The sequence below is a fragment of the Chiloscyllium plagiosum genome, unplaced genomic scaffold (genome assembly GCF_037043375.1).
Source record: "Chiloscyllium plagiosum isolate Xiang-an unplaced genomic scaffold, Cpla_swu_hap1 HiC_scaffold_35, whole genome shotgun sequence".
In the NCBI taxonomy this organism is placed as follows: domain Eukaryota; kingdom Metazoa; phylum Chordata; class Chondrichthyes; order Orectolobiformes; family Hemiscylliidae; genus Chiloscyllium; species Chiloscyllium plagiosum.
Window position 1 is genome coordinate 36,595,619 of NW_028270173.1, and position 13,881 is coordinate 36,609,499.

Below are 13,881 nucleotides of genomic sequence, written 5' to 3' on the forward strand. Positions count from 1 at the left end.
GAATCTGTCCACTCTGTCTTTACCTACTTAACATATTTCTCAGTCAATTCACAAAGTCTGTCGATTTTCATCAACAACAGAGTTTAACTGAACACAGACAAAAAAAAACAACTTTTGTAAATATAGAAAACAGGTTGAATTATCTTAAAACACACAGAAAGGCAAAGCCTTGAATCTGAAGTGGCCAAATGTCATTTTCATCAAATTTCATGAGGGGTTCCTCTCACGAGAGCTAGCAAGCTTTCTTCCAAGATCATCCAAAACTCACTTCATTTGCAAGGAAGTATACTCCTCTCATTCAATGCAAGCCCCATTGCTCTCCCACTTGCTTCAACAGAAACACTCGCTCCTGCTGGGACGCCCTGGGATTTCCTGCACCAATGCCATGTTTGAAAGGCCATTATGCATCCAGTATAATGCTGCCAATCCAGAATTGCCCTGCACTGTTTGTGATATTAACCCCAGGCATGTTACGTGAGGGGAGCGGGGTGGGGTGAGGTAGTTAGTGCCATCATTTGCAATGAAAGGTACTGGTTACTCCAGAGTGTAACATTATAGATCAGAATGACACTGTAAGTGGATAGGAGATGTACCATGATGATGAAGTGAGCTTGGTACCTGGCAGATGCCAGTATGGCATGTGGTGGATGTAGTCAATATCGATGGAATGTGCCCAGATATGCTGACACCTGGCATCCGAGACAGAATTCCAAAGGATCAATTTGGAATTGTCAGGTCCCCAGTATGACTTTTATTTTGGGAATGCTATCAAGTCAGCAGTTGAATGGGAGAATGTATATTAATGAAGTAAGATTATGTACTAATGAAGGGGATGATGAAGTCTAATTTCAATAGCCCCCTCCCTTACCTTAACATCCAACTGTAAAATGCAGCCTTTTTGGTCTCAACATCAAGAAGGTCCTTCCTGGAAATCTCACCTGATCTTCCTGAATTTCTTGCCACAGCCCAAGTGATCCATGGGCTGGGAAAACTTTGCCAGCTGTTCCTACCTGTCTCCTGGTGTTATTCATCACTGGACTTACAACCAAGGAAATTACAAACCTGTCTTAAGATTCAAATTAACTGATACCCTGTGGTACATTTGCTGTGGACTGTGGAGACAGTTTGATGAGTTCTGTTCAAGATAATCACATTAATATTTCATACGTCTGACAGCCTTGACTTTCTTAAATCTAACAAACTGTACATTTCTAAGCACTTGGGCACTTTAAAAAAAAATCCTCATTCTGCAACTTCCCCAGGCTTTTTCAATGTTTTCTATAACTGTAGCATCCTCCAACCCTACGCCCTTCCCTATCTCTGAAACCACAAGGAGCCCAACATCCCTCCCTATCTCAGGTATCTTCTCCAACCCAGTACACTTCCCAGTCAGTGCACTCAGTTGCTTTGCTTGTTCTTTAATTCAATAATTGACCTAATTAGGTATTTCACTGCAATCAGCAGCTGCTCTCTGAACTTGGATTGAGTTACCCCATAAATAAATGCATTTGTGCAGCAATTTAAACTCAGCACCATAACAGCAACTTCTGCAAAGATATATAAAGAATCATTGTAGTATGTGGGTTTAATTCCAGTAACGGCATAATATAAGAAGTCTATAACATATAAAAGCCAAAGTAATATGAAACTTCCGGATATGGTGAAGAGGAAAATCACAGACTTTCTTCTGCTCTCCATCTCCTGATCACTGCAATTCTCTCCTTTGCTCTGACTTCTCAGCCCTTTGCGAACCCGACTGGTCACCAAAATGTGTCTGATTGTCAGAGCATTCAGTAACAGAATCAAAGCATATGGGAGCAACGGAGTTAAAATCTGATCAAACCAGTCAAACCCCAACCATGCGGGGTCAGTATGATAGCTTGCCTTCTTCATACAGTACAAGGGGATATTGTCAATTATCGCTGCAGGTTCATAGATAAAGTAAAATGGAATGTCTTTGAAACAAAGTGAAATGCAGGTTGTTGTTAGCACTATAGTTGCGAGCCTCTTGGTACAATATTTTCTTTTCAGATTCTGGCAACATATCGTCACAAATCGATCAAAGGAGAAAGTGACAGTGAACCAGACAGAACATTCTGTTGCTGCATAAAACAGGACAATAATAATGCTGCAGACAGGGGTGACGTTCAGGAAAGATTCTGGGAAATAGTAAGAATTAATCTGCCACAGTACAACTCCAGTAATAATGACCAGTAGATCTGCCACTACCATGGCCACAAGGTAGAGAGTGGTACAAATGGATAGGCCACATTTCCCCTGGGACAGGATCATAATTGCCACTATGTTAACTGGAAACGAAAAGAGATGGCAAATTAGTGATGAAGCTTCTTACCATATCAAAAGATTTCTGACTCTTCTTGAGTCAGAAATTAAAACATTTAAACATAAAACACATTTCCAAAGTGACTCTAACTTAAATATGCCAATTTTCATGCTTCAAGAACATGTCTTGGGGTGAGCAACCGGCCTGCTTCAATATTGTGGTGAGGTTGGGAGTCTCTGATTTCACTTGTTTCTGAGTTTGAGTTTAATTGACTTTGGATTTTTGATTGGAAGAAAAACATGGCCAGAAATATGTGAACATCAAGAATGCAATACTGATCTCAGAATAAAGAAAGGCATGGAGGACAGTAGGTGTAACATAAAACAGTTTGTAAGCATTCTGAGTTTGAAAAGGTGAGAAAAAGAAGCAGAAGAAAGAAGATCTGTGGGGGACAGAACTAAACATTCAACTCAAAATTGAATTTCCAGAAACTTAGGGACAGAGAATTTGCAAAGTAACAAAGAAGGTAAAGGTTCCACATGTGGATTCACATATTATTGAAATTCATAAAGCAGTTAAACCCAGTCATAATAAAAATCAAACAAAATAAAACTGATATTCTGAAGAAATTGAGTTGAGAAATCAGAGATGTTATATTGAAGTGTATGAAACAGTTGAAGTATACCACAAAGGCTTTTTTCTTCATTTTACAGAAATAATTTAAGAACAAAGACATTGCAACATGTTCTACAAAGCTAATATCAGAACTGTGAGATTGTAAACTATCTGGAAATAAGGAGCAGGTTGGCATTGTTTGGAAAATAGATGGCTGAGGCCAGACCTAATGGAAGCTGTTCATTTATGAATGCGTTTGATAGAGTCCATATTGAGAAGACAGAATTCAGAAGAAGCACCTTAGAATAATTAAGATGTGTAAATAGCTATGGAGCAATTAACTTGAATGCAGTGTAGATACATTTAAGGGCTAACTAGCTAAGGACGTTGGGTAGAAAGTCATTATAAATATTCTGATCAGGATAAAATTAATTATGAAGGTCATATGAAGCAGAAACACTGTGAATTTTGCCAATTGTATGTAATCTGAGTAGTAATTACTCATAGTAATCAATTCCTTTACTTAGTACACAATATTGTTTATTAATAAGATTCTATGTTCGCATTGTAGCAAGTCATTGTTCATATTTACTATCCAGGGACTAACATCTGATGCCTGAAATCCCTATTTAAGTCTTCAATTATCGGTGCCATTGTCCAAAGAAACACACTTCACTATCTCAGGGCAAAGGCTGCTATAGGTACACGTGTTGCAACTTTGCGTCTCGGGTAATTACTGGTTCATCAAAAAAAATGAATCAGTTACAGAAGTAACCCATTTAATTACCGTAGGCTGACACTCAGTTCCTACAACAGACAGATCATGAAAATAAGAAATTCATGACCTACAGATTCTTAGGACAGTAGTGGATGAAGGGGATTAATCTGCAACAAATTGACAAAAAATATCTCAAATACGTCATTAGCTAGATGAGTTGAATAGTGTAACAGTTCTGTCTTGCTGTTTACCTGCCAGTAACTTGTGTTTTTATGTATCTATTGATGCTGTTCAAGTGGAATCATTGCGATATGACACTACACTTCAGAGACTGATTCTGAAACTTTAACAAAGAACAAGAATTCAAAGTTTGTGCAAAGATTTGTAGCTTGGGTGCTCGTTGTTGTGGTTCTGTTCGCCGAGCTGGAAGTTTTTGTTGCAAACGTTTCGTCCCCTGGCTAGGCAACATCATCAGTGCTTCGCACTGGCTTCGCAGGAGGCTCCCAAGCACTGATGATGTCGCCTAGCCAGGGGACGAAACGTTTGCAACAAAAACTTCCAGCTCGGCGAACCACAACAAAGAACAAGAATATTTCCATTGCCCATTATATTCATATAACAACAAGGCAGCTCCATGGAGTGCAGTGTTCAGTCATCTGATTGAAAAAAAGAGCAAACTTGTTTTATTTCTATTAGTGAGACACATTCAGTACCGTTCTATTCTGACAGACACCCTAATAATGCATACTCTCTAAGCATTGCCTTCACTGATAATCTGATTCACCAATGCCTAATATTTTTAATTTTAGTTACAAACAAGTTTGCTGTCAATGCAATGGAGTGAAATGACAAAGGTAATTTGGATACTTGACTTAAAAAATGATATCACAAACTGACTTTGTATATAATGATAAACATTAGACCAGCATATATCATTACCAGTCTTGAGACTACAACACCAGGAGCAATAGGAAAAGGAATGGCCATTCAGCCATTCAGCTCTTGAGAGTCTGCTCCTCCATTCAGTAGGATCATGGACAGACATTCCTCACATCCACTTCCCTGCATTTTCCCTATTAGTTTACTGGCCAGGAATCTATCTTCCCCAATCTTAAATGTACATAAGGACTCTGCCTCTCAGCTCTCTGTGACAGGGTGTTTCAAAAACTTACAACTTTTGGAGAAGAAATTCCTCCTCATTTCAGACTTAAATTGGCATCCTTTTATTCTGAGACTGTACTCTCTGGTCCTAGACTCTCCCATGAGGGGAAGCATCCTTGCAGCATTTACCCTGCCAAGCCCCTTAAGAATCCTGTCTGTTTCAATGTGATCATGTCTGATCCTTCTAAACTGCAATGAATAGAATCCCAACTTGTTTAGCCTTTACTCAGAAGGCAATCCATCCACATCAGGGATCATCCTCGTGCACTTTCTCTGCTTTGACTTCAATGGAATGTTACTTTGCTTTAAGTTCGGTGACTAAAACTAATCCAGGTGCGATCTCACCAACACCTTGTTCAGTGACAGTAAGAATTCCCTCCTCTTCTTATTCAAACCCCTTGAAATAAGGGCCAACTTTCTATTAGTTTTCCTGATTCCTTGCTGCACCTGTGTGCTAGCTTTCTGTATTTTGTGCACAGAGACCACTAAGTCCCTTTGTGTTGCCACTTTCATTGAATAGAACTAGATAACCACATTCAACTTCAGTGGTTATGATTAATTATCAGAAATACCAACAGCAAGAATCATGTCTGTATCTTTCTGATACTATGAAATGCTTTCACACTTTTCTGTGTAAAGTGATCTGTCCCATAGATCTCTGTTAAATTCTTAAAGCGACTCATGCTCAGCATATTCACTCACGTGAGATCGCCAGAGTGAATTTGAGATTTTGACATAATTTAAATTCCATTCATTCATTGTAAAAGTTAACTGTCTATGACAGCAAAATTAACTCCTGCTTGCCATCAAATATATTTGGAGTTGAGATTAAACTGGCAATCTCTAAAGACTGAACAATTTTAATTGCATTTGTTTACTTATGAAAGGTAGAAGTAATTCACGTCCAACAAAGGTATTGATCATTCGATCACTATCAGCTCCATCTATTGAGCTCCTAATGTCTCTGTGATCATTTTGCTCTGTTCATTCACAATTCAATTTCAAACTTGCAATATCCTCTTAGGGCTACTCACTGCACTCTAGCTGTGTACTGTAACTGTAGTCCTTCAGTTAAGTAATTCAAGTAGGGACTTTGTGCCTATGGAGTCCCAGACTAATACAGTCTCTCTCAAATTAAATTGACAATGATAGATATTTTCAAGGAAGCCCTCTGCAAGTTCCCTGTGCTGATGTCAGATTCAGCTCGACATGATATTCTATTGAAGGAAATAACTTGATAATTCAGATGCACTGTCCCAAGCTAATCCAACCATTAAATCTATTACAGCATGTAAATGCAGGATGGAAATAGCAGTTCAGCATTCCAGGTAACAAGATTTACAAATGAGATATCGGACTACCTTTGCCTGTCAGACTATTCCAGTCTATAGATAGTTTCAAGTCTCCAATGATTATTGCTGTGCCTTTCTGATAAGCTTTCATTACATCTTCCTTTCCTACTATGTAGTTCATGTTACAGGATAAGAACACCATTCTCACATGTGCCTTCTTGCCAGTATCAATTCTAAATTCTGCCAAACTGTTTCCACATGTTGGTTTCCTGAACTCAGGCCATTCCATTCTACTATGCTGATGCCATCATTAACAAACAAAGTCATCCCTTCACCATTTCCTGGTATCCTATCATTCTGACATGCCCTGTACCCTCCAAGATTCAGTCCCAAATACTTGCCATTCTGCAGCCATGTCTCGGTACTGGCTTCCAGATTGTCTTAGGAACCCTCCAACCACAAGGGATGCACTCAGATTTCTCCAGTTTCCTCATTTCCCCTCCCCCCACCTTGTCTCAGTCGAATCCCTCGAACTCAGCACCGCCTTCCTAACCTGCAATCTTCTTCCTGACCTCTCCACCCCCACCCCCACTCCGGCCTATCACCCTCACTTTGACCGCCTTCCACCTATCACATTTCCAATGCCCCTCCCCCAAGTCCCTCCTCCCTACCTTTTATCTTAGCAAGCTGGACACACTTCCTCATTCTTGAAGAACGGCTCATACCCGAAACGTCGATTCTCCTGTTCCTTGGATGCTGCCTGACCTGCTGTGCTTTTCCAGCAACACATTTTCAGCTCTGATCTCCAGCATCTGCAGTCCTCACTTTCTCCTTATGTATCTATTACTATTACACCAGTTGCATTTCAAACAATGGTTGGTTTCAGACTCAGAGCATTTAGAGCTATAGAGTTACAGAGATGTACAGAACGAAACAGACCCTTTGGTCCAACTCGTCCATGCCAACCAGACATCCTAAACTAATCTGGTCCTATTTGCCAGCACTTGGTCCATATCACTCTGAACCCTTCCTATTTACAGAGGAACTTCGATTATCCGGCATTCAATTATCCGAATTATCCGGACAAGATTGCAAAGTCTCAATGCTTGGCTAAACTGTGTTATCCAGCATTTGAATATCTGAATATTTGATGATCTGAACAAAATACTCCCCACCAAAATACTCATTCGGATAATCAAAGTTTCTCAGTATATACCCATCTAGATGCCTTTTAAATGCTGTAACTGTACCAGTTTCCACCACTTCCTCTGACAGCTCATTCCATACACGCACCACTCTCTGTGTGAAAAGGTTGCCCTTTATGGCCCTTTTATATCTTTCCTTCTCACCCTAAATCTATGTCATCTAGTTCTGGACTTCCCCACCCCAGGGAAAAGACCTTGTCTGTTTATCATATCCATGCCCCTCATGATCTTATAAACATCAAAACGGTTACCCCTCAGCCTCCGATGCTCCAGGGAAAACAGCCCCAGCCTATTCAACCTCTCCCTGATAAAAGATACTCATTTATTATCTTCACCGTCCCCTGTGGCTCCACACATAGGCTGCCTTGCTGATCTTTGAGGGGCCCTATTCTCTCCCTAGTTACCCTTTTGCCATTAATATATTTGTAAAATCCCTTCAGATTTTCCTTAACCAATTTTCAAAAGTTATTTCATGTCCACTTTTTGCCCTCCTGATTTCTCTCCTAAGTATACTCTTACAGCTTTTATACTCTTCTAAGGATTCACTTGATCTATCCAGTCTATACCTGACATATGCTTCCTACTTTTTCTTAACCAAAACCTCAATTTCTCTCATTATCCAAAATCCCCTACACCTACCAACCTTTCCTTTCACCCTAATGGGAATATACTGCCTCTGGACTCATGTCATCTCATTTCTGCCTGCCTTATTTCCCAAGGGTAGGTCAAGTTTTGCACCTTCTCTAGTAGGTACATCCACATACTGGATCAGAAAATCTTTTGTACACACTTAAATGACAGTCCAAGTCTATGTTTGGAAAGTTAAAATCCCCTACCATAACCACCTTATTATTCTTACACATAACTGAAATCTCTTTACAAATTTGTTTCTCAATTTCTCACTGAATGTTAAGGGGTCTATAATACAATCCCAATAAGGTGATCATCCCTTTCTTATTTCTCAGTCCCAACCAAATAACTTCCATTGATGTATTTCCAGGAATATCCTTTGTACGTGCAGCAGTAATGCTATCACTTATCAAAAATGCCACTGACCACCCTCTCTCGACCCTTTTCTATCCTTCCTATGGCATTTGTATGATGGAACATTAAGCTGCCTGTCCTGTCCATCTTGAGCATGTTTCTGGAATTGCTATGATATCCTAACATGCCCAAAAGTTGATCTGCCTTCCCTGTTAGACCTCTTGCATTGAAGTAAATGCAGTTTAATTTATCAGTCCAACTTTGCTCTCTGCTTTGCTTCTGTCTGTCCTGACTTTTTGACTCGATCAGTTTCCCAACTGTACCAGTCTCAGAGTGAACCTTTTCCTCACTGTTTCCCTAGATCCCATCCCAACAACCACCCAGCCTCCCACACCCCCCTCCCTCCAACCTTACTAGTTTAAATCCTCCTGAGCAGCTCTAGCAAATCTCGCTACCAATATTAGTCCCCTTCTAATTTGGGTGCAATCTGTCCTTCTTGCACAAGTCATTTCTACCCCAGAAGAAATGCTAATGATCCAAAAATGTGAACCCTTCTACCCTGCACAAGCTTCTCAGCCATGCATTCATCTGCTCTATCATCCTATTCCTATCCTCAGTAGCTCATAGCACCAGGAGTAATGCAGATATTACTACCCATGAAGACCACCTTTTTAAATTCCTGCCTAACTTCTATATTCTCCCCTTCAGAATCTCATCCTTTTCCCTTCCTGTATCATTAGTTTCAATGTGTCCAATGACCTCCTGCTGGTCCCTCTCCCGTTTGAGAACACTCTGCTCCTTCTCTGACAAATCCTTAATCCTAGCAGCAGTGAAGCAGCATAACATTCTGATATTTTGTAGTTGGTCGCAGAAACGCCTGTCTGTGCCTCTGATTAGAAAATTCCCTATCACAGTTGAGTGCTTGGAACCCAATGTACCCCTCATTACATTACAACCAGTCTCAATATCAGAAAGCTGGCTGTTGGTGCTACATTCCCCTGAGAGTCCATCACCTGCTACGTTTTCCAAAACAACATACTTGTTTGAAATGGGGATAGCCATAGAAGACTCCTGCACTAACTGACGACCCTTACTCGCTTTCCTGGAGTTTCATTTTCTCATTTAGTTTTATTAATTTACACTTCTTGTAAACATTGGTTGAGTTTTAGATTTATACTGTCTACCTGTTCTTGCGGATAATCTTTTTTTTTGGCCAAGACTCTATTCTTGCACTTGGTAAAACTTCCCAAATGTAGTATATTACCCGAATTATTTAGTTTAACATTGTCTCTACTTCCCCAGTCATGCAATTAGTCGTATTACCAGCCCCATAGAGATTATAAGGTCTGCAGATGCTGAAAAGTCAGAGTCGATAAAATGGGGTGCTGTAAGATGCATAGCAGGTCAAGCAGCATCAGAAGGGCAAGAGAGTCGATGTTTTATGTAGGACCTTCATCAGGGATAAAATGTCCTGCCCAAAATGTTGACTCTCCTGCTCTTCTGATGCCCAATACCAGCCTCAGCATGATTCAAATGGAGACTAACTCATTTTGCACATCCCATGCTTGTTCTCAGTCTCTCTGTATTAAAGAGTCATCCATGAACTCCTACATGCTGCTAATGCAACACAGCATCTGCTCAGCTAGCGTAACACATTCTAAGGAACAACTGAATTATTTTATTCAATTATGTCTTTATCATTGCTAGTTTTCTATATAACTACACTTACTACAAATAACTCACCAGCTAACTAACTGCCTTCTTTTCAACTTTTGAATCCATTGTGAAAAGAAATTCACAAAACCACTGAGATCTGATGGTACTCAGAGAGAGAGGGGCCAATTTCCCATTGTGCCTCCACTGGCTCTTCAAATGATCATCAGTGCCTTAACCATTGATTACATTCTTATAAGACAGAGGCAATTCCATGGGATGTAGAGATTATCACCTGAAGGAATGATTTAAAAATAGAGCCAAGCTGTTGCACACTGGTTAGCAAGCAGCAGTCAGCTCAACTATACAGTGACAGATACTATCAGTGATATCTGCCCTGGGGTTCAGTTGGTTGGATGGTTGGTTTGTGAAGCAGTGTAATGTCAACAGCATGGGTTCAATCCCACATACAGCTGAGGTTAACATGGAGGACTCATTCTCAACCTCTCCCCTTGTCTGAGGTGTGGTGGCCCTCAGGTTAAATCACCACCAATCATCTCTCTCCATTGACAGAGCAGCCATATGGTCTGTTAAGACTGTGGCAACTTGACACCTAGCCTCCAAACATTGCCTTAGGTCACCAGATGTTGGAGTAGATGGCCATTTAGCCCATCAAGTTTGCTCAGCCATTCAATGAGATCACAGCTGAGCTGATAACCCTCAAATCCACATTCCTGCTTCACCCCCCATAACCCTTGATTTCCTTAATAGTTAGAAATCTGTTGGTCTTGGCCACAAATGTACTTAACAACACAATGTCGACAGCTCTCTGAGATAAAGAATTTCACAGATTCACCACTCTCTGAGAAAAGAAAATTGTACATATTGATGTACGTGATGTACATGAAGAACTCAAATGGGTGACCTCTTGTTCTGAGATCATGCCCTCTGACCCTAGACTCTCCCACAAGCAGAAACATTTCCACATCCACTTTGTCAAGTCCCCGACAAATCTTACATGATTGAATTTTAATGTCTAGTTCAGTTACATACAGCAACTACACAATTCAGAGAAATGTGAGTCACAAAAGTTTATTGCATGTTTAGCAAGTACAATAAAGGCACAGAGGTAATTCAGGACATTTAATTGAACAGAAAGATGTCAGTGTCCCAATTTTTTGCCTGATAGTCACTGCTAGATCAACATTTGACATTAACAGTCAGGTGGAGGCTGAGGGGAGACTTGATAGAAATCTATAAAAGTATGAGATGCACAGAGAGAGTTTATTGTTAGAATCTCTTTCTCAGAGTTGAAATGTCTAATAACTAGCGCGCATGCATTTAAAGTGAGAGGGGAAAAAGTTCAAAGGAGATGTGAGGGGCAAGTTTTTTACACACAGAGTGGTAGGAGTCTGAAATGCGCTGCCTGGGGTGGTGATGCAGGCAGATATGATTGGGGCATTTAAGGAACTTTTAGATAAGCACATGAATACGCAAGGAATAGAGGGATGTGGACTAAGGGCAGGCAGAACAGATTAGTTTAATTTGACATCATGTTCGACATAGCATTGTTGGTAGAAGGGTCTGTTTCTGTGCTATTTTGTTCTATGTTCTAACAGCCATAGCATAAAACAAGGGACTTGGTCACACACAGCAAATGCACAACTTCAATGGTCAGAGTTTCTTACCAGGAACACCGATGACAGCAAGAATTGTACAGTATATATTCTTGAGACGGTGAAATGTCTCCATACTTGCCCCCCTGAAAAGTGAGCCATTCCTTTGTGCATCAAGCAATCACTCTGTTTTAAACTCTAAGGTGAGACATTTGCAGACCTTTATTGTTTACCCAGTGGGATCATCAGGAGAGGTTGCCACATCATTTAAATTAGATTCTATATTTTAAAAATAACACAAGTAAACAACTTATGACAGCTAAATTAGGTCATTCATGTCACTGGATATATTCAGTGTTGAGACTAAATTAAGAAACTCTAAAGATTTTATGATTTTTCTTTATACTGATAAAAACTGCAAACTATTTTTGTCCAGCAAATATGTTGATCATTTGAACACTCAATCTTTAAATCTCCTATTATTTCAGTTATTATTTTGCTCTGTTCTATTCCCCATTTTGTGTTGTCCTATCTGGGCCGATCATTGCATTGTGGCTGCCCCTTTATTTGAGATCATTCAATGAACCTAATCAAGTGGAGAAGGTTTTTCTGTGGATTGTCAAACTTACAGACTTGTACAACACAGAAAAGGACCCTTCGGATCAACTGCTCCAAGCTGACCAGATATTCTCAGTTAACCTAGTCCCATTTGCCAGCAACTGGCCTTTATCTCTCTTAACTCTTCCTATTCATGTACCCATTCAGAGGCCTTTCAAATGCTGTAATTGTCCCAGCCTTCACCATTTCTTCTGACATTTCAATCCATACATGCAACACTTACTGCAAGAAAAGATTGCCCCTCAGGTCTCTTTTAAATTTCCCCATTCCCCCTTCAACCTGTGCTCTCTTGTTTGGACTTCCCTATCCTGGGAAAAAAGGCTTTGGATATCCAAAGCCCCAGTCTGTTCAGATTTCCCCCATATCTCAAACTCTCCAACCCCAGCAACATGCTTGTAAATCTTTTCTGCACCCTTTCAAGTTTAACAAGACCTACAGCAGAGACCAAAACTGAATAAAATATTCTAAAAGTGGCCAACTAACGTCCTGTATAGCCACACTCCTATACTCAATGCACTGAGCAATAAAGGCAAGTGTACCAAACATTATCTTCACAACTTTGTCTACTTGTGACTTCAAATATTCATAAAAGCCTTACATTGTGGAAACAGGCCCTTTGGCCCAACAAGTCCACATTGATTCTCTGAAGAATATCCCACCTAAACTCATTCCCCATTACATTACATTTACCCCTGACTAATGCATCTAACCTACACATCCCTGAAAACTATGGGCAATTTAGCATGGCCAATTCACCTAAACTGCACATCTTTGGATTGTTGGAGGAAACGGAGCACCCGGAGGCAACCCACACAGTCATGGGGAGAATGTGCAAACTCCGCACAGACAGTCGACCGTGGCTGGAATCAAACCCAGGTCCCTGACGCTGTGAGGCATTGTGCTAACCAATGAGCCACGGTGCCACTCCAATTTCACCTTCAAGGAAATACAAACCTGCACCTCAAGATCTCTTCGCTCAGCAACACTTCCCAGAACACTACCATTAAGTGTAGAAGTCCTGTCCTGATTTGCTTAACCCAAATGCAGGACCTCATATTTATGTAAACTAAACTCCATCTGCTACTTCATGGCCGTTCGGCCCATTTGATCAAGGTCCCATTGGCCTTTGAGATAACCTTCTTCACTGTCCACTACACCACCAATTTTGGCATCATCTGTAAACTTACTAACTACTCTTCCTGCATTCAGGACTCTCCTGCATCCTGCAAATGCTTTGAGGGCTGCGTGTAGTGTTTGAGTGCTGCATAAGCATTGGATTAATTTTCACTTGCCCACATTGTCAGGACAGGTATCATTCCACGTAAGAGTGCCATGCATTAAACTTCCAGGTCTGGCAGACATAGAAGCAGCCCTGTGCTAGATGCACCATAGAAGGCTTTGCTTCAGTTCAGTGGTGAGCACTGCTGCCTCACAGTGCCAGGGACCCTGGTTTGATTCCAGCCTTGGGTGACTGTTGGTGTGGGTTTCCTCCCACAATCGCAGGTTAGGTGAATTGGCTATGCTAAATGGGCGGCACGGTGGCACAGTGGTTAGCACTGCTGCCTCACAGCGCCAGAGACCCGGGTTCAATTCCCGCCTCAGGCGACTAACTGTGTGGAGTTTGCACGTTCTCCCCGTGTCTGCGTGGGTTTCCTCCGGGTGCTCCGGTTTCCTCCCACAGTCCAAAGATGTGCAGGGCCAGGTGAATTGGCTATACTAAATTGCCCGTAGTGTT

The 13,881-nt window shown here is 40.9% G+C and overlaps 1 protein-coding gene across 1 annotated transcript; it reads right to left on the reverse strand.

Moving 5' to 3' along the window:
* Positions 1-1,398: 1,398 nt before the first annotated feature.
* LOC148140658 (putative G protein-coupled receptor 139) lies at positions 1,399-11,664 on the reverse strand. The gene is made up of 2 exons (XM_087978910.1): positions 11,601-11,664; positions 1,399-2,309 (listed from the first exon to the last, which is right to left on the reverse strand). Exons 1-2 carry the CDS (start codon positions 11,662-11,664, stop codon positions 1,399-1,401), a joined length of 975 nt encoding a protein of 324 aa, XP_087835036.1.
* Positions 11,665-13,881: the final 2,217 nt, after the last annotated feature.

Bases quoted from the DNA above. Each gene is read 5' to 3' on its own strand.
- LOC148140658 (XM_087978910.1), bottom strand. From the start codon at position 11,664: ATGGAGACATTTCACCGTCTCAAGAATATATACTGTACAATTCTTGCT. The intron at 2,310-11,600 runs GTAAGAAACTCT...TTTCGTTTCCAG, and splicing joins TGCTGTCATCGGTGTTCCTG to TTAACATAGTGGCAATTATG.